The sequence below is a fragment of the Anopheles arabiensis genome, chromosome 3, assembly GCF_016920715.1.
Source record: "Anopheles arabiensis isolate DONGOLA chromosome 3, AaraD3, whole genome shotgun sequence".
Lineage (NCBI taxonomy): Eukaryota > Metazoa > Arthropoda > Insecta > Diptera > Culicidae > Anopheles > Anopheles arabiensis.
In genome coordinates this window covers 8,532,560-8,549,595 of record NC_053518.1, presented here as the reverse complement: position 1 = coordinate 8,549,595, position 17,036 = coordinate 8,532,560, and the positions used below count along the sequence as shown (strand labels likewise).

Genomic DNA, 17,036 nt, shown 5'->3' with positions numbered 1-17,036 from the left:
AACGTGCGCTCCACCATAGCAACGCAAAACGCAGCAGCGCATCTTACGCACGGTCGCGATCAGGCTGGCGCGCGCGCGCCACAACTCGTTAATGCGCAAATCGCACCATTATAATAATTTAGAGGCGATTTAGCGTTTAGCGGGATGGCAAAGGGTGAGGAAAATTAAAGACACAATACAACAACAAAAAAACGGCACACACACACACGCCCCTCTTTTAAGATCTGTCAGCAACCTGTTAATGTTTTCGGACAGCCGCACAGCCAACAGCCACGCGGCGGTTTGGCGCCACTTGCCGCCACACTCGGAGCGGGCTGTGGGTCTCGGGTTGTGGTGTCGGATTTTTTTTTCTCTTCTGTTTCGTTCCTGTTGGCTGTCGTGTTGATCAAGTTTGACAGCACGGACAGGGCACACTGCTTTGGTTTCAGAGCAAAAAAGGAAAAAAAAGAGGCTGGACCACACCGGGCACGCCATCGGAAACAGTACGCGTACGTCTAAGCGGGGTCATGCGGAGGCGTAGCTGCATTTAATAAATTGTGTTTGAGACATAATACACACAAGCTACATGGAACAACGACAACAACGGTCCGTCATATTGGACCAGGAAGCACGCGTACGGGGTACCGGGGTTGTGGTCAAATTCCACGTCACACGCATACAAACTAAAGCAGCGCGCAGTGTTAGACTCCCAAGTAGAGTGTATGACAGGAACGTGTGGTTTAAAGGAGGCAACAAATTACCATTTTGCTGATGGTACTCACTTCCGGTGTGTGAAGCGAACGAACCTTGAAGCACTTTACATGCGATGTTGAAAATCCAAAAGGTGGTAATAAATGGAGATGAGTCTTGTTTGCTCTGATGTTGTGCAATCATAATTCCAATATGTCCTCCGTTTTTTCTCCCAAACTTTAATCCCCGTGTGCCATCCAAAAAAGGAATCATTTGGTAGTGGTACCTGTTCACAGGCGCACAACCTGATCCTCCACAACCGACCCGTAATCAGAGTGACTGCAGGAAATGACGCAATTCGGAGTTACTCTCCCTTCTTTAACTCTTTATTAGTTTTGCACCGTGTGCATACAAACACTCGAATGATCATCATAAAATCAATCTTTAGCTCTCTTATCTCTGGACAGCAAGATGTTTCTTTTTTTATTGCAACGTTCAAATCCCTTCTTACTCACCTTGCACTCCAAGTCACAGTGTGGCCCAACCTTCAATCTCAGGTGGCGGTGGCGTGCGAACAAGTTTATGGCAGCCGCCGCTGACGCCACCGCCAGTTGTTACGAGTGCGCCGAACAAACTGAAACCGATCGAGGGATGTGATCGTAAAAATCGGTCGCACTTCAACTCCTCCTCCCCCCTTAAAGTGCACTAAAAATGGCGTGTGGCTTTATCATCTCTTTCACTCGGCTCAAGCCTCAGTATTCAGTTCTCTGCAACGTTGGTGGTCTTTGAGCAGCGCAGGAACACCTGGGCGTACTACTACTACGCCATCATGATCATCATGATCATTATTGTACAAGCGTTTGCGACCATTTGTTGCGCCTTTATGAGTTGTTATATTGCGTTATTATTGGACACGGCTACACCCAACCGGCCGGGGCTGGATATGCGTGGTAGACAGGCGAAGGTCTCCGTGGACGGACGCCACTGCCCCAACCCGAAAGAGGATGATCACATCCCTTCAGCGTTATTTTGGGAGCATTCAAACCTCAAGTGCAAATCACACGGTAGCATAAATGTGACGGCCATGTCACGCGGCGTAGGAGAGATTGAAGAGGATGTTCGGGGTCGACTACGCGGGATCGATTTCGGGAGGGGGAAACGGTGATGCAACCTCATCCGATCGATGGGGTTTTGTGATCGATCCGTGAATGTATGTAATTGGGTCGACAATTGGAGACGAGAGATTCAAAAGACATCATCATCATCAACATCCAGCCCTCCGGGCTGTTGTTTGTGAACCGAACGGAAGCCGTCTTGAAGTGACACGAACGTAACAATAGCGCTGGGTGCTCCTTTTTGTGAAGCTGAGGATCCGCTGGTTATTGATGTATCTTAATGTTTTACTACCAAATTAAGATTGTGCTTGCGAACTTTGCCATTCTTGTCCGATTGGTGCATTCTCAGCGTGAGCTTCCTCTGTCCTCTTCGAATGAAAACACAAGTTCCGTGGCCTCCGTCACATTCTTAATAAACTCATTTATTAACATGTACGCCCCAAAGCAGCAAACCCCAGTGGAAAGTCTACAACCGGGCAAACAAGTGTCTGCTCGTTTACTTCGGCCAGCCGCATGCCAATACATGCCGATAAATATGCAAACAATCGGAATCCGATCGTGCTTGCCAGCGTCCGGCTAATGATGACATAAATAAGCGCACGGCTCTGTACCATTTTGGAGACGCGCCGGGGGAACGCTAACAACAACCCCTGGCGTTGATGATATGCACCGCCGGATAGCCAAACTGTTGCGGAAAGAGCTGTGTTGCTGTTGTGTCGTGATAAATCATCCCAAAACTGTACGCGGCAGATGCGAGAATAGTGCCATGACAAACTGTGACTTCATCGGATGACAAGTGATTCACGCGACGTATATGGTGTGTAGCCTCCGCTTGTGGCGTGATATTTGCATATTCTCACCTGTACGCTCGTGTTTGTTTTTGAGTTAAATAATTGGCCGAAACATTCTGTCCCAAAACAAGCAACGGAACTCAATAATGCATCCGCTCCGGGGGGAAGACATTGTTTCACGCAGTGGTTGGCTCGATCGATCGATCGACAGTGTTCGAACACGAAACCGATCACTTTCACGCGGGTGTCGCGTGGGCGACCTGAGCATTCATCTTCACCAGTTTCGTCTTTGGTGGAGTTTTTTTTGGGAGACGAAAACAAGTCTAAAACGATCCTAATAAGCAAATACGGTAACACGCTTGTGTTTCATCGTGCCAGGCCTAATCTGTGGCAGTGCGTTTTTTTGGGGAGTGGGAGATCACATAAAAATCGCTAATTTATCGCACACGAATTGGTGGTCGAAGAGGTGCTAGAGCTGAAATTAACTAATATTTTATTTCACCTTAATTAACGCTATTAAACAAATTTACGAGCAGAGCAGAGCGTTTAGGTTGAAATAAATTAGCCATTGTCCGGCAGCTAAAGGTGCATTTGGGTACGGAAAAAAAGGGCAGCCAACGAACCATCGCAGCACTTGTTTTGTTGAAGCGGCTCAGTTTTCCCTTTTTTTTAAATTCACCTGCTGGGGGTTGGTGGCTTTTCGCTGGGAAGTTGGTCACGGAGATAGCGCCATGGAGACACTCCACACGCGTGTAACTTTGACATTTTGGGGCCCTCTGTGTGCAAGCGTATGTGTAACATAATCCCTATTACGCGGGCTTTGGGACCCCGGTTTTATGTGTGCCTTCGGGGGCCTTTTGCCTGCAAGGTGCGGTTTTTGAGGCTGAGGTTTTATAGCGCGTCTGCATTTATGTCGTTTCGATCGTCATTTACAGCTCATCGACACTCTCGTTCGCCGTTAATGGGAGTCTGCGTTGATCGGGGCTGGGGTTTTGCGCATTACGATCTGTAGAGAAGAAAAGGATAGGTAGATAATCCGGGTCAGTTTATTTAATCCGATTGTGACGTACAGATTCCGTAGTACAGCACAACGACAGCACGAAACAGTACAAGAATATGGCAAATTGTGTGGCAGAGCGCAGCAAGAGACATGGTGGAACTGATGGATAGGTGAATAGATCTTGTGGAACAAGAATGAGGAGTTAAATATAACAAAACTGTTCCAATACTCACAAGGTAGCTGGTAAACATTGACTCAAATCAAACATCATCAGCTATCTGCAAACAACAGCATTGAACTCGTATAAAACAAGAGCTCTGAAGCACTAAGTCAATCAAAAGACGATCAATCGAATCGGAAGTCGTTTAAGCTGCAACTGTAATAAAACAGTGAATATAAAATGTTCAACAAGCTGCACCTTGTGTCGCTGCTAGCATGTGGACTGTTCGTGATCGCGCAGGTAATGTCTATTCGATCTTCGAACCGTTTAATCTTCCCAAAATCCAATTACCTTCTTCCCCTTCCGTTGTAGGCTAACACGGTTAAGAAGTGTGAGAAGAAAATGCCAGCCTCACTCAAGAGCCAGCTGTGCGAGATTCGCAAGTACAAACTGCTCGACACTCCCGATATGGACAAGCATATGGATTGCGTTATGAAGGCGCTCGATTTCGTTCGGCCCGATGGAACGGGTGATGTGAGTAGCGTTGAATGCATTGTCTTTAGCTGACATTTCGAACTAGCTGCTTCTGTTCTAATTACTTGCTTCGCAGTACCACAAACTGATCAAACCGCTGAACGCGATCGAGAAGGACCGGAAGCATGATTTCAACCTGGAAAAGTGTGGCGGACAAACGCAGCACCTGCCGGTTGGAAAACGTGCCAATGCTTACTACAAGTGTTTGGTGGAGTCCACATCTGGCGAGGCGTTCAAGAAGGTGTTCGACACGGTGGAGCTGGTGAAGGCGAAAAAACTGCCAGCCTTGTCACAGTACACATCGGTTGTGGATAAGATGATGAAGAAAATCGATGACAAGATTTGCAACTAAAGGAAGGACCTACGATGGATATGTAATGAAGACTTAATAAAGCTATTGTCATATTGATGCATTGTAATTTCTGAGATTATGTTGATGTTGTTATTTTAGATAAGATCACCGATTACTTCCAAATATCTCAAAGTTGTGAGAAACTGTGACTTACGTATTTGTTGGTAAATCACTTACTGTATTTTTCCGATCCTCAATGATTGATCATGATTATGTTCTTTGAATTGAATTGTGTAATATGATTGTGTGTATGCTAGTGATGCTCTAATCATAAATGAAGCTACTGGTTCTACATATGACATACAGTATAAGCAACCTAACGAAGGACCAAACGAATATCGTTTTTCCATCTGAGACCGCTTTATTATCCTTAGGCTAGAATAGAGCTTGCTCTATAACATCTACAAAACGTTTGCTTGAACACGTCGGCTGTAATGGCAAAAAGAAAAAGAAGATATCTGTTACCTAGTTTGTCGTCTTGGCAATGTTTGATGTTTCATTTTGTTTAGTTAGCACCAGCTGTTTATGTCATTGTGCGCTTGATCTTTGTGGAGGTATAAAATACCTCAATCGGTTAGTAATCACCCGTAGTAGCGAAATAGTAGTCACTCTTGAATCGAATCATGTTTGGAAAGCTGTTACCTTGTGCCATCCTAGTATGGTGTCTGTTTTCCTTGGGGCAGGTAAGTCCAACGAAGGTTTTTACAATAATATCAAGTTAATTTTGCAGCTTTTCCTTTAGGCCAGACAAGAGGAAACGGTTGAAGAATGCGAAAGGAACATCCCCGCATCGCTGAAAGGACGCGTCTGTGAGCTTCGTCAGTACACGCCCGTGCAAGGGAAAGATATGGACAGTCACATGCAGTGCGTACTGGAAGTGCTGGGATTTGTGGAATATAACGGGGAACTTTTGGTGCGTATCGTAGTGATCTTTCCACACCAAAGGCAGTTTCAACAAATGCGTTCCATTTTTTCCAAACCCCAATTTAGTTCCAGGAGCTTCTTGGTGTGCTGAAAATGGTTGATCCCGATGGGGATCACGCTGGCAGTATGAAAAAGTGTAACGCCGAAGCAGAGAAGGTGGATACTTCTAGCAAAGCGAACACCTTCTACACGTGCTTTTTGGGTACGAGCTCGGCGCAGGCATTCAAGTACGCGGTGGACTACGTGGAGCTGCTGCGCGCTGGAAAGCTGGACATGGGAACAACCTTCAACGCTGGCCAGGTGTCAGCATTGATGAAGCAAATTGATGATGGGCTGTGTAACTGAATGATTTGAGAATGATTGGAATAAAGCACTGTATACTGAAGAGCATTAAATAACGTTCTGTGTTGTATTTATATTAAAATATACAGTAAAATCTCCGTAAGATCAATCTTCAAGGGACCGTCAGCTTAGAGAGATATTGATGTTAAGAAAAACTACTGAAGTTGTTTCTAGGACGTACCCAAAAAACCACGAGAAAAACTTGGCATCTTTTGGCCAATATTTTTGTTAACTGTCTTTAAAAATTCAACTTAGAGAATGAAGGCTGCCAAATTGCATATGCAACTTAGAGATTATTTGTTTTAGGGAGGTATTCATCTTGAATAAATGGAATATGACGGGACCGTTTAAATGTCGTCAAACTTAAAGAAACAATGCATCTTGAAGAGACTTTATCTTTATCTTTATTTCATTGTACTTTCATTTTCATGAGTCAGCTCTTAATTTGGCTTTCAGTTTCATACCTAGAGTGGATGTTTGTTATATGCGAAATGTTATGTTTGTATTGCACTGTAAATTGATAAGATTACAAACGATCATTTTGAAAGGGAACCCCTACAATAAATATGTAAGGGTATTCCCCAAGGGACGTCAAAAAGTTTGTTCGAATTATTGAGGGTAAATATTGGTTAGTCAAACATGTAAACGACTAGCCTAATGTAGCTAAATGATACGCTACGATAAATGGTAGATCGCTGCTGCATTGACGGTTCGGATGACTCATTTGCTAGCAGCTGTTATAAACTGTTCTGAGATGTTCTGGTGTTCTATAAAATTTCATAAAGTAAAGTGTGCTAACTACTGTTTGATTTTGTGTTGCAATTGTGTGTTTTTTATAATAAAGCTGTTTAAACAATGACAATCAACCTCAAGCATACTTGTAAAACGCATTGTTCAAATACAACTGTTCATGGGATCATCAGATTAGCTTGATGTTGAGGTTTTTTCGCAGTATAAAAGGCAGTATCTCTAACCTTAAAGTACGAGTAAAGAGTTCCTTAAAGTCGAATAATCATGTTCAAGAAACTACTACTGAGCGTTGGACTGGTCTGGTGTTTGATCTCTTTGGGTCAGGTAATTGTACTTAGAATACAGACAGTCACCGATGACCGCTCTGAGGAATCTAGGATCATTTAATCGCTTCTTGTTACAGGCCCGAAAGGAGTCAACGGTGGAAGAGTGCGAGAAAAACATTGGCGATTCGTTAAAGGATCGTGTTTGCGAGCTACGCCAGTACACGCCCGTTAGCAGCGATGACATGGACAAGCACATGCAGTGCGTCCTGGAGGTGGTTGGATTTGTGGATGGAAATGGAGAAGTTAAGGTTAGTTCATTTGAAGTACACATTTTTGAGAGAAAATAGACTAACGGAATCACTATCTCACTATTGTTGCAGGAAAGCGTTCTGCTAGATTTGCTGCAGCGCGTCGACAGTGGCGTCAATCATGCGGCCAACATGAAGAAGTGTGTGACGGAAGCATCGACTTCGGGCAGTGACAAGAAAGCCAACACTTTCTACACGTGCTTTTTGGGTACGAGCTCATTGGCCGGGTTTAAGAATGCGGTCGACTACAACGAGCTACTGAAGGCTGGCAAGATGCAGACGAGCGATCCGTTCGATATGAACCGTGTGGCTGCGCTGATCAAGGAAATCGATGATGGTTTGTGCTAGTAGATTGATTGAACATGTTTAAAGCAAAAGGAACAATGATGCAATACAAATAATCTATAGAGCAAGCAAAACAGATTATGAACTTTTTTTGTTTTAAGTTGTGCGTGACCTTAGAAATTGAGGGTCAGTGGATAGGAAAGATTGTGATATTTGGGTGGGAAAGAAGATCGTTAGCTATGGAGTTGCCAGATGACGAAACTCTTTGGGTTCCACAAGATTGAACTTGAATAATTTCAAGATGCCTGGACTGATTCATATGTTAGCTCTCGCAAGATTAATAGTACAACTCTCATCTTCATTACCTCAATGTCCATTTAAACTTCATTGATCACGTTTAACACCATATAAACAACCTATGTCGGATCATTCAAGTTAATGTGTATTGGGCAGTCTTGTGATACAGCTGTCAACTCGCTCGACATAACAACATAACCGTCGTAGGTTCAAGCCTCATATGAACCGCCCAACGCAGCAAGGATTGAGTATCCTGCTGTGTGGCAAATAAACATAATGTAAACAAATAAACATAATGCAAGCATAATAATGATGTTTTAATAACAAGTCTCGAAAGCCTAGCTAGACCGCATAGGTCGCTACGCAAAATAGAAAAATAAGGGTTAATTTGAGGTTTTTCCTTATATTATTAAGCTAGCTGGCTTCATAAATTCTGTACTCAATAACTTTTTACTGTGATATGATAATCCTTCGAGTGTATAATAGATTCCATATAATGAAAAAGAATAAAAAATTAAGTCACAGACATCCAGAACGTAGTGTTTTCTGATATTAGGTTTAATTCTTAAGGGTTTATAGAATATTATAAATGAAACATCGTGTAGGATGGCGTTCAGATCGCAGCTTTCTTACACTAATGATTGGAACAGCTGTTTAATTTCAATATACCATATATTTTTTTATATTTAAACAACTTATTTGCTTACCTCTGCAAATATTACACAATAAATTCAATATTGATACAATGCAAGTGGTTTTCTAATCCGATTGTTAAGGGGTAAACAAGATACTAGAACATATAAGCATAAATTACTACCGGTCAGCCAAACAACAATCCTGAAGATCAAGGTGTGACATCATGAAACGGCAAGTGATTATCAGCTATTTTCTCGCAGTGTGCTTGTTAGCACTCGTGCAGGTAATTTATCGTCAAGCATGTGCTTTGTTAGAAATTGCAAATACAATTATTTTCCCGCAGGGTGAAACTGTGCAAGATTGTGAGAATAAGCTGCCACCGTCGCTGAAGAGTAGACTGTGCGAGATCCGGCGGTACGAGATCATCGAGGGACCGGAGATGGACAAGCACATTCATTGCGTGATGCGAGCACTCGACTTTGTCTATGAGGATGGTCGTGGAGATGTAAGTATTCCTCGGTTTTTATTTATTTAGTTTGAATTAAACGATTAGAAATGAATTATAATTATGTTGTACTACCAGTACCATAAGCTGTACGATCCATTGAACATTATCGAGCTGGACAAAAGACACGATGTGAATCTTGAGAAGTGTATTGGCGAATGCGTACAAGTCCCGACAAGCGAGCGTGCTCACGTGTTCTACAAATGTCTGCTCAAATCAACCACCGGGCGCACGTTCAAGAAGGTGTTCGATCTGATGGAATTGAAAAAGGCTGGCAAAGTGCCACAGCATCAACGGTACACTGCAGAGTTTGTGCAAATCATGAAGGATTATGATAAGGCATTAAACTGCTGAAATTGAAATGAAAACAGATGTAGCGTTCAAAGGAACGTAATAAAAGGAATAGTTTGAACAGCAGGAATGAGTTGAATTGGTTGAGAGTATGGTAAATGGTTCATTGGCTCGTGAGCAACCCGATCAAACAACAACGATTTTGTTTAAACTCCATTTCTGTTTGCACAAGTGATCAAGTGTGATCATTACTTTCCACCCAAGCTACACAAGCACAGTGCTGTTGACAATCGTTACTGTGACATGGGACTTGCCTTATCATTTCTTCTCATCTCTGGCCCATGATTTCCAAGGCATTGTCTTACTGCGATCGCACGACTATACCCTCAGTTGTAGTTCGATCTTCATAGAAATAGGACGTTACACGCTGTCATCATGGAGTGGAGGTACTTTGTGGTGATAGCATTAATTTGCCCCTTGATCATCGTTGAAACACTGGCAGTGAGTGATTGTGTGAGGCATGTTTCGGAGTCAGCTCGAAACACGGTCTGTGACGTGCGGCAGTATCGAGTAACGAAGGGCGTCGAGGCTGATCGATATGTACAGTGTTTTATGACTGCATTAGGCTTTGCTGACGAGAGAGGATCAATTCAGGTATGCGTTTGTAGGAAGTATATCAAAAATGACAACACCTTACATACTACCTTCTTCATGTTTGCCTCCAGAGATCGAACGTTCTAACAGCGCTGGATGCAGTAGAAACTCACGATGGTGTTTACACCGACGCTGTGGACGTTTGTCTGTCGAAGGCGAAGAAGCTGCCCGGTACTGAACGCTTCGGCTCCTTCTTCTCATGCATGCTTCGGACCGAGTCAGCCCAAAACTTCCGAGATGCTGTTGAGCTGCAGGAGCTGCGAGTGGCATCGAAATGGCCCGAGGGTGAGCGGTTCGATCGCTCCAAAGTGCAGCAAATGATGCGCGAGTTGAACAGTCAGTTACGGTGCTAATAAAAAGGTGAAATTCGGACGCATCACTGTGCAGTGCGAATGTGAATAGTTCTTGCGGTAGAAGATTCCTTAGCTCGTTAAGGTTCTAAGCGTTTAGTAACGTCCGCGCAAAGACTCCTGCAAAGTATAGCAGGTGTCAGCTTAGGGCGTAATGGTCTTAACACACGTTGGCATTTTATAGGCTCAATTAAATGTCACTCTTGGGAACAGTGGGTCTCCTGTTTTCTTTTAATCCGTTTCCATCCTCTTCCTTTGCTTACCACTCCCGGCCGGGCCGGGCCTCTCTGATGGCAAATAAATATATAAATAATCTATTTTCGTAGGTGTGCTGTGCTGGCTCGATGCGCTCGATCACTTGTTCTCCTTCTTACGCCAGTACCGTACGGTCGAGCAGAAGAAAAAGCCCACGCAACAGAGAATGGGAAGTGTTGGAGCTTTTCTTTATTTTAATTGAAAAATAGTAGTCGGAGCAATGTTCGCTTGAGCCGTGGCTCTGTGGTTATCGCAGTAGCTGCCTTGCTGGGCTTCGTTCGGCCACTTAGCCTTCTCGTGATCACCAGCGCAGGCGCCAATTTAAACGGTGCAACGAAATAAATGACTTCACTGGGCAGCATTCTGCATTCTATCTTAATTCGCACGCAGCAGCTTCAGGTGCACTACGCTCCAGAAACGTTCCGTTTCCTTGTACGCCTAGCAGCCGCACCGTAGCCGTAGGAGCATTGTCTGTACTAGCAGGCTGAGACTTTGCAGACCACAGCCAGCCAGCTTGTCCAGTTTTAATCGTTTGTCATAAAAATCAATTCTTCGCACTTAATTACCACAGTCCGCCAGCTTGCCCGCGCCACAAGAACGGTGTCCCGCTTGGGCACAAAGCCGCCGTGGACTGCGAGAGTTTGTATCTATTTATTTTTTAATTGAAAATTGAGTTTTATGGTTTATTTGCACCCTCGGGTGAGTCGGGGGGAAAGAGTCTGTATCGCTACGGCGCAGGGGGATGGTAAGCAATAATATGGTCGATAATAAAACCAGCAACCTGTGTATGTGTCTGTGTGTGTGTCGCGTCAGGTCCCGGGACGACGGTTCCATTTAACGATGGTGCAACTCGTTGCCATCCGCCCACAGTGTCGTGCGTGTCCCAAAGCATATCCAGTACGATAGCCAGGGTAGAGTAATGTGACCATTCAAGGTCACGCCGTAGTATCAGTTTTGATGTAGCAGGCCGCACAATACATTTTTTACACATCATCAGTCATCGTAAGCATCGCAAAAGAGGGTTTGTTAATCGGGAAGAGACGTTACAGAGTCTTTGTTTGAGCGGTTTGTCAAGGATGACGGCTTTGCAAGGAGTTTGTGTTGATTTGAGTGCTTTTAATCCTCGATAAACCTACCAGCAAGTGGCTGCTGATCATTGCAATGTTCCTTGTCCAGTGCCAGTATTTGCTGCCTCACTTGATCCCGATCGTATGGGAGGTTCTGCACGAGGAAGGTTAGATTGCCGGAGCGTACTTCACGGAAATCGAAAGCCTTCTTGAACACCTCACTGTGGGAGCCGTCCAGTAGACAGCTGTACATGGCAAGACTCCGCTTGGGGATGTCATCTTTTTCGGAAGCATTTCTGGCACACTCTTCAATGGAATTCTTGGAAGCTTCATGTAATGTTCCTGTCAGCTCATAATCTCTGGCGATTTCTTTGACCTGAAATTGAGAATGATATAATGCTCTGAATCTGATTCACAAGCCATTTTCTTACATCAATTGAACTATTTGCATCGAGATATTGAAAACCTCGAAATATACAAGCAATATGCCTTTCCATTGCCTCCGTATGGTTGCTTATCTGGTACGCTCGTATAAGACAAATGTCGTCCCACAGTTCTGCTGCCATTTGGAGCTCACAAAACTGAACCACCGTTTGGTTTGGTTTGCGAACTGAAAGAGACTGTCGAAAAGGATGATACTCTTTGTTTGCAGAGAAGTTAGCATTACAAGTGATACCTTATCGTCATACATATTCTGAAGCACCGTTGGATCGCGCAGAAAGAGTTGAAAGAATGAAGATGAGTGATTGGTAAACAGCAGCTTCAGGGCGTCGTACACTTCTTCATCATTCGAGCTGTTTAGCGCTCCAATATTGCTCACTTCGTGTATAAAGTCGTCAACATCTTCCTCGCTCAGTGTCATCCATTGTTTGTAGGCATTATACTGCGTTCTCAAAATATTTACCTACAAATATGAAACCAAAAATTTATCTTCTTCACAGATAGGATACTTAATCAATTCGAACTCAAGTTTTCATTAAACTGCTCACATTGAAGCGCCTTTCTGACGAATCATAAAAATGCATCCGACCCAAAACACACTTCACAAACGCTGGCGTTCGTTCGACCCGATGCAGATAGCGCTCCCGGTTACCTCCCAACCAATCGGCAGCATCGGCATCACGATCACGGGATTGTTGCCCGCTGGCAAACAGTTGGAAGCATCGCAAGTGAGCAAACAGTGTGTCATCCGGTGATAATGCTTGTACAGCGAGCTGCTGGCTCTGATGATTGCTCCACGATGGGCTTATCAGCGTGGTGGCAGCAAGTAGCAGATGCACCAGATGCACTGAGCGTGGCGTGAGCTGCATCACTGCAGAAACTGAACTGCACCAGCACGAGTCAGATTGGATACTGAGTGTGTTAGGAATTTTGCATTAAACTCGCGATAAACTGCAACTTTTAGCGGGGGACAGTGATCACAAAAGCAGCGATAGCCACTGTACGTTCCTTTAGGGGTTGTTATTGTTCCATAACTCTTTGTTTTTAATGGCCAATGGACAGTGCTTTTCTAGCGCTAACGCTTCAAACACCAAACCGCACCTACCGGTAGTGTGAAAAATTCATTCTATCACAGGTCCCTGGTACGATTGTGCACCATTTCGCCGCCTGCAATCGTGTACCGGACGCGGGTCACGCTCGCCGATATCCCTCCCGTGCGAGGCTACACTCTCACGATCTCAAGCACCGCGACGCGTCATCGTTTGCACCCATCCAAGCCTTTTGCCCACCCAAAACAAAACCTCAAAAAAGGCATAGCTTTTCCTAACCCTTTAAGTTTCAGCACCTTTCCCCGTTGTGTCGGGTTTCTCACCGACGAAATCGGAATCGACCAGCACCGCGTAAAGGATCGGAATCGGAAGGCTAGGGTTTGTCTGATTTTTTTTTGCCAATCCTTTCCACGTGATACCCGTGGGAAATTGGCGCACCGATTGGGTTGGCTCACGGTGTGATGATAATTAAAAAAACAACGCCTCTCCATGTGGACGGTGAAGCGATTATTCGATTGAAAGTTGGTCGTTTTTTGTTGCTGTTGTTGGTAAGCAGCTTGATCAGTTGGCGAAGAAAGTAGCCCGATCGTGGTCGTGCCGAACCGATTACCCAGTGGTGTGCTCCATAGACAACGATCGCAACGAAGCGTGTTGTGTTTAATTTTTCAATAATGTTGTGAGTGGTCCTTTAGTTTTGGCTCGGTGGCGTCTCCGAAACGCGCGTACAAAAGGTATCCAACGGATTCACTTTCTTCGGTGACGTATGATTGACGGCTCTGGAAGCCGTCGGTGCATGTGTTTGTGTGTGTGTGTTTGGCGAGAGCATGTTTTGATGGGGATCTTGTGCTGAATAATCGGGGTGAAAAGGGTCGTCTGTTGGGTTAAATTGAATTATCACAAGCGTTTGAAGAGGGATATTTTGTGGATCATTTTTTGCTGTGTGTGTGCGGATGATCAAGCTAATCAATAGTTACGTCTTAATAGAAATAGGGATCCATGGAACACACTTGCTGTTGGTTGGAAGGATGATGTTAAGGTTAAGGGGCTATAAAATTATGGAAAATGCAAAAAAGACGATCATCATTTTCATAAAGATATATTGTCGACAAGCACTTTTCAAATTAATTATTGATACAAAACCTTTAATTGTGTGGCTTTACTTTACTTTAGAAAATTGCATAATTTTCCATTCACAAAAAGCCTATTCCTGCTGGGCAATAAATAAAATCTTTCCAAAGTTCAATTCATCAACACTCATTTACAAACTGTTTATTACCTTCTATCCATATTTTGAGCATCATTCCCTATCTGTCGCTTACCGTTTTGTTTTTGAATAAACCCACACAAACATATGAATAGAATCCACCCCAACAGACATATACAGACAAATACATAATCAATAAAAGTATGTTATGCCCTTGTCGTGGGAAATTAAATAGAAATAAAGAAATCAAACGTATGCTTCCTGCACCGCAATGCCGATCAAACATCAACCCTCATGGGAGAAAATGTGCTTCAACCGAACCGCGCACAGCGGGATGGGGTGAAATGTGCTGTACCACGGGGACATTCAGAGGGTGGCGGTTGTGCATCTCGTTCCCTGTGTGACTTATATGATGGCGAACGAATTAACTTGCCAAGATGAACACATCGAGAACACCTATGACGGGGTGGATCGTGTCGACCCGAGCATCCTGTGGGTTCCCCCCGAGCCAGCATGGGGGCTTTCGGCCGGTGGCCGGTGGCCGTTGCCCGTTCGATTTCGTAACACTGGTTGCACATTGGTTGTCGGGCGGTTTTTTTTATCTAAACCAAGCCACCAAACAACCGACGCCATTCATTTCGCGCCTCAGTTAGGCTAATGTTTGCTGTACCGCGGCGACAAAAAAAGGAGCCTCCTGCCAGTCTGTCACACCGTGTTCCGTCTGGGAGATATAAAATTAAATAAAACCACTGCACTGCCGCCGAGAGTGCAACAGAAAGGGGCGGAACCCGGAGGGAGGAACAAATCAGTTAGAAAAAATGAAATGCATCGCGCATCGCGCACCACACGTGAAACGCAATTGACCTCCCGGTGTTTGGTTAGTGTGCGGTGTGCGCGTTTAGGAGCAAAACCGACCGTTGAGTAAATATGCGATGTTGGCAGAGAGTGATGCAGAAGAAAAAAAGTGCACTTACACATACTTTGCGGGGACAGGATTACTGTTTGGCGAGTTATTTGCATACCCGGACATCGGGGTGCATCGCGATGTACGCGAACGGGACACACCTTAAGGTGGAGACGATGAAATGGGGCATTGGCACTGTTAGTTGTGAAAGTGAAACGAAAAAAAAGTTCCATCTTCTAAAGTAAAATTTAATTAAAAAACCGCAACAAAAAACTGTTCCATTATCTTAATCGCCACAATACCAGTGCCTTCTTATCACACAACACAAATCACTGTCAGTTCGCGTGCGCCATCAGGCGGGCACATCATTTATCACAATCGAGTGGCAGAATAGTGGCCTAGTTTAGGTTTGATTTATGCCTGTATCTATCAGTGTCTATCTGTGTACTTTCCGGTGTTCTGGTCCCACGATATGGATCGGCCTTCTGTGTGTGTGTGCTCGCGCGCGCGCCCCGCTCGTATGTTGTTGACATGATTTGCCAAAGTTTGCGGTGACCGAAGGTGAAGGAATGATAAGCGGGATGGGTTGGGTTTTTGGGTGAAGTTTGTTGGCACAACAACGAAAAAAAAGAAGAGCCTAATCTCTCAAACAGCCAGACAGTATAGCGTCTAAGGGATGTTGGTGGAAAAAAGGTAAGCAAACGAGACAGAACGTTGCCAAGAAGAAGTTGCGTTTTAAAAGGCTTTGGATGAAATTGGGTCGAAAGAGGGTAAACGGCGTAATGTAGGAATGGCCGTGGCAAATGGAATTGATTCTGAAGACTTGAGAGTTTGGAGAGATTATTTGGGATTTGTGTGCGATGTTAATCCTCAAGAAGAGTTGAGACAGTTTGTGAAGTTTTATATTATTTTGGTGGCGATTACAACAGTTTGATGTATTTAAATGTTGTTTTAAGTCTTTCATAAGAACTAAACACTCAATATCCAATGATTTTAATATCCATATGCTCTTACAAGCTCAAATTTTTGTCCTCTGGAAAACTTTTGTTCTGGAAGTACACGATAGCTTAATAACAGTCGTGTCTCACGTGAGAACACTTAGGTTATTATTCTGACCATAACTCATCTGCTGGATGTCGCTGGAAAGAACAGCAAAAAGATTGTCACAATTTATACCATGCTACCTCTGTCGCAAATCTTGTACGATATCATTTAAATCACAATTAAAGCACTTACGCGCGTGATATGCATCGCTTCTGTGGTACTTCTTGCGCACTGCCTTTTCTTTCCCCGAGTTGGTGAACAAACAAAACACGAAGAAAACTGCGTGATGCACTTGCTCGTCTGATTACCGTTTTGGGGTGGTGTAGTTAGTGCGTGGTGGGGCGAATTTATAATCTCCATCCCTTGATCCAAATCTGGATCACTGGACACTCTCTCCATCCTTCTCCTCCGTGTTCGTGTACGACGGTAAGTAAGCTAATAAATTGAAACCGTACCTTCCCGGCAAGGGGTCACCTTTCGGGGCGGGGGGAGCAAGCGCGGAGCGAACCACACCGAATGTCGCCGCCGTTGCACTGTGTGTCGCACAGCCTCCACAGCGCCTCTCTCCATTAATCAGTTCAGTTTTGATAATTTTGTTTACACATTTTCTGCATACATCCGCGGATTCACACCGCCAGATGCTAGGAGTCGGGGATGGCGGGGTTGTTATTTAATGCCTGGTCCCGGTGGCGAAGATGCTGGGGCTGGGTTGATGACGATGACAACAGCGGCTTGAGCCGCTTGAAAATGGTCACCCAGAACACCATGAGCGGTGGACACCCCAAGGGAAGAAAGAGCCGGCACTGGCACACCAACACACACGATAAACAAGAGTGCAAAAAG

General features: G+C 44.5%; 6 protein-coding genes and 1 long non-coding RNA gene across 7 annotated transcripts; 5 read left to right on the top strand and 2 right to left on the bottom strand.

The window, feature by feature from the left end:
• Positions 1-3,045: 3,045 nt before the first annotated feature.
• On the bottom strand, positions 3,046-3,757 carry LOC120902633. Its single transcript, XR_005739450.1, has 2 exons — positions 3,646-3,757; positions 3,046-3,581 (listed from the first exon to the last, which is right to left on the bottom strand). It is a non-coding gene; the product is annotated as an uncharacterized LOC120902633 (long non-coding RNA).
• Positions 3,758-3,895: 138 nt separating this feature from the next.
• Positions 3,896-4,688, top strand: LOC120902016 (37 kDa salivary gland allergen Aed a 2-like). Its single transcript, XM_040310447.1, has 3 exons — positions 3,896-4,035; positions 4,108-4,269; positions 4,346-4,688. The coding sequence occupies exons 1-3, from the start codon at positions 3,976-3,978 to the stop codon at positions 4,619-4,621; spliced, it is 498 nt and encodes a 165-aa protein (XP_040166381.1). The 5' UTR covers positions 3,896-3,975; the 3' UTR covers positions 4,622-4,688.
• A 483-nt stretch (positions 4,689-5,171) lies between these two features.
• LOC120901975 (37 kDa salivary gland allergen Aed a 2-like) lies at positions 5,172-5,943 on the top strand. Its single transcript, XM_040310378.1, has 3 exons — positions 5,172-5,304; positions 5,364-5,534; positions 5,612-5,943. The coding sequence occupies exons 1-3, from the start codon at positions 5,245-5,247 to the stop codon at positions 5,888-5,890; spliced, it is 510 nt and encodes a 169-aa protein (XP_040166312.1). The 5' UTR covers positions 5,172-5,244; the 3' UTR covers positions 5,891-5,943.
• An 882-nt stretch (positions 5,944-6,825) lies between these two features.
• On the top strand, positions 6,826-7,632 carry LOC120901873 (37 kDa salivary gland allergen Aed a 2-like). Its single transcript, XM_040310214.1, has 3 exons — positions 6,826-6,961; positions 7,041-7,211; positions 7,284-7,632. The coding sequence occupies exons 1-3, from the start codon at positions 6,902-6,904 to the stop codon at positions 7,557-7,559; spliced, it is 507 nt and encodes a 168-aa protein (XP_040166148.1). The 5' UTR covers positions 6,826-6,901; the 3' UTR covers positions 7,560-7,632.
• A 950-nt stretch (positions 7,633-8,582) lies between these two features.
• On the top strand, positions 8,583-9,355 carry LOC120903266 (37 kDa salivary gland allergen Aed a 2-like). Its single transcript, XM_040312568.1, has 3 exons — positions 8,583-8,712; positions 8,773-8,934; positions 9,013-9,355. The coding sequence occupies exons 1-3, from the start codon at positions 8,653-8,655 to the stop codon at positions 9,286-9,288; spliced, it is 498 nt and encodes a 165-aa protein (XP_040168502.1). The 5' UTR covers positions 8,583-8,652; the 3' UTR covers positions 9,289-9,355.
• Positions 9,356-9,476: 121 nt separating this feature from the next.
• LOC120903265 lies at positions 9,477-10,444 on the top strand. Its single transcript, XM_040312567.1, has 2 exons — positions 9,477-9,879; positions 9,951-10,444. The coding sequence occupies exons 1-2, from the start codon at positions 9,661-9,663 to the stop codon at positions 10,230-10,232; spliced, it is 501 nt and encodes a 166-aa protein (XP_040168501.1). The 5' UTR covers positions 9,477-9,660; the 3' UTR covers positions 10,233-10,444.
• Positions 10,445-10,648: 204 nt separating this feature from the next.
• LOC120903264 (37 kDa salivary gland allergen Aed a 2-like) lies at positions 10,649-12,916 on the bottom strand. The gene is made up of 4 exons (XM_040312566.1): positions 12,541-12,916; positions 12,228-12,455; positions 11,983-12,171; positions 10,649-11,927 (listed from the first exon to the last, which is right to left on the bottom strand). Exons 1-4 carry the CDS (start codon positions 12,859-12,861, stop codon positions 11,601-11,603), a joined length of 1,065 nt encoding a protein of 354 aa, XP_040168500.1. The 5' UTR covers positions 12,862-12,916; the 3' UTR covers positions 10,649-11,600.
• Between the last annotated feature and the right edge of the window lie 4,120 nt (positions 12,917-17,036).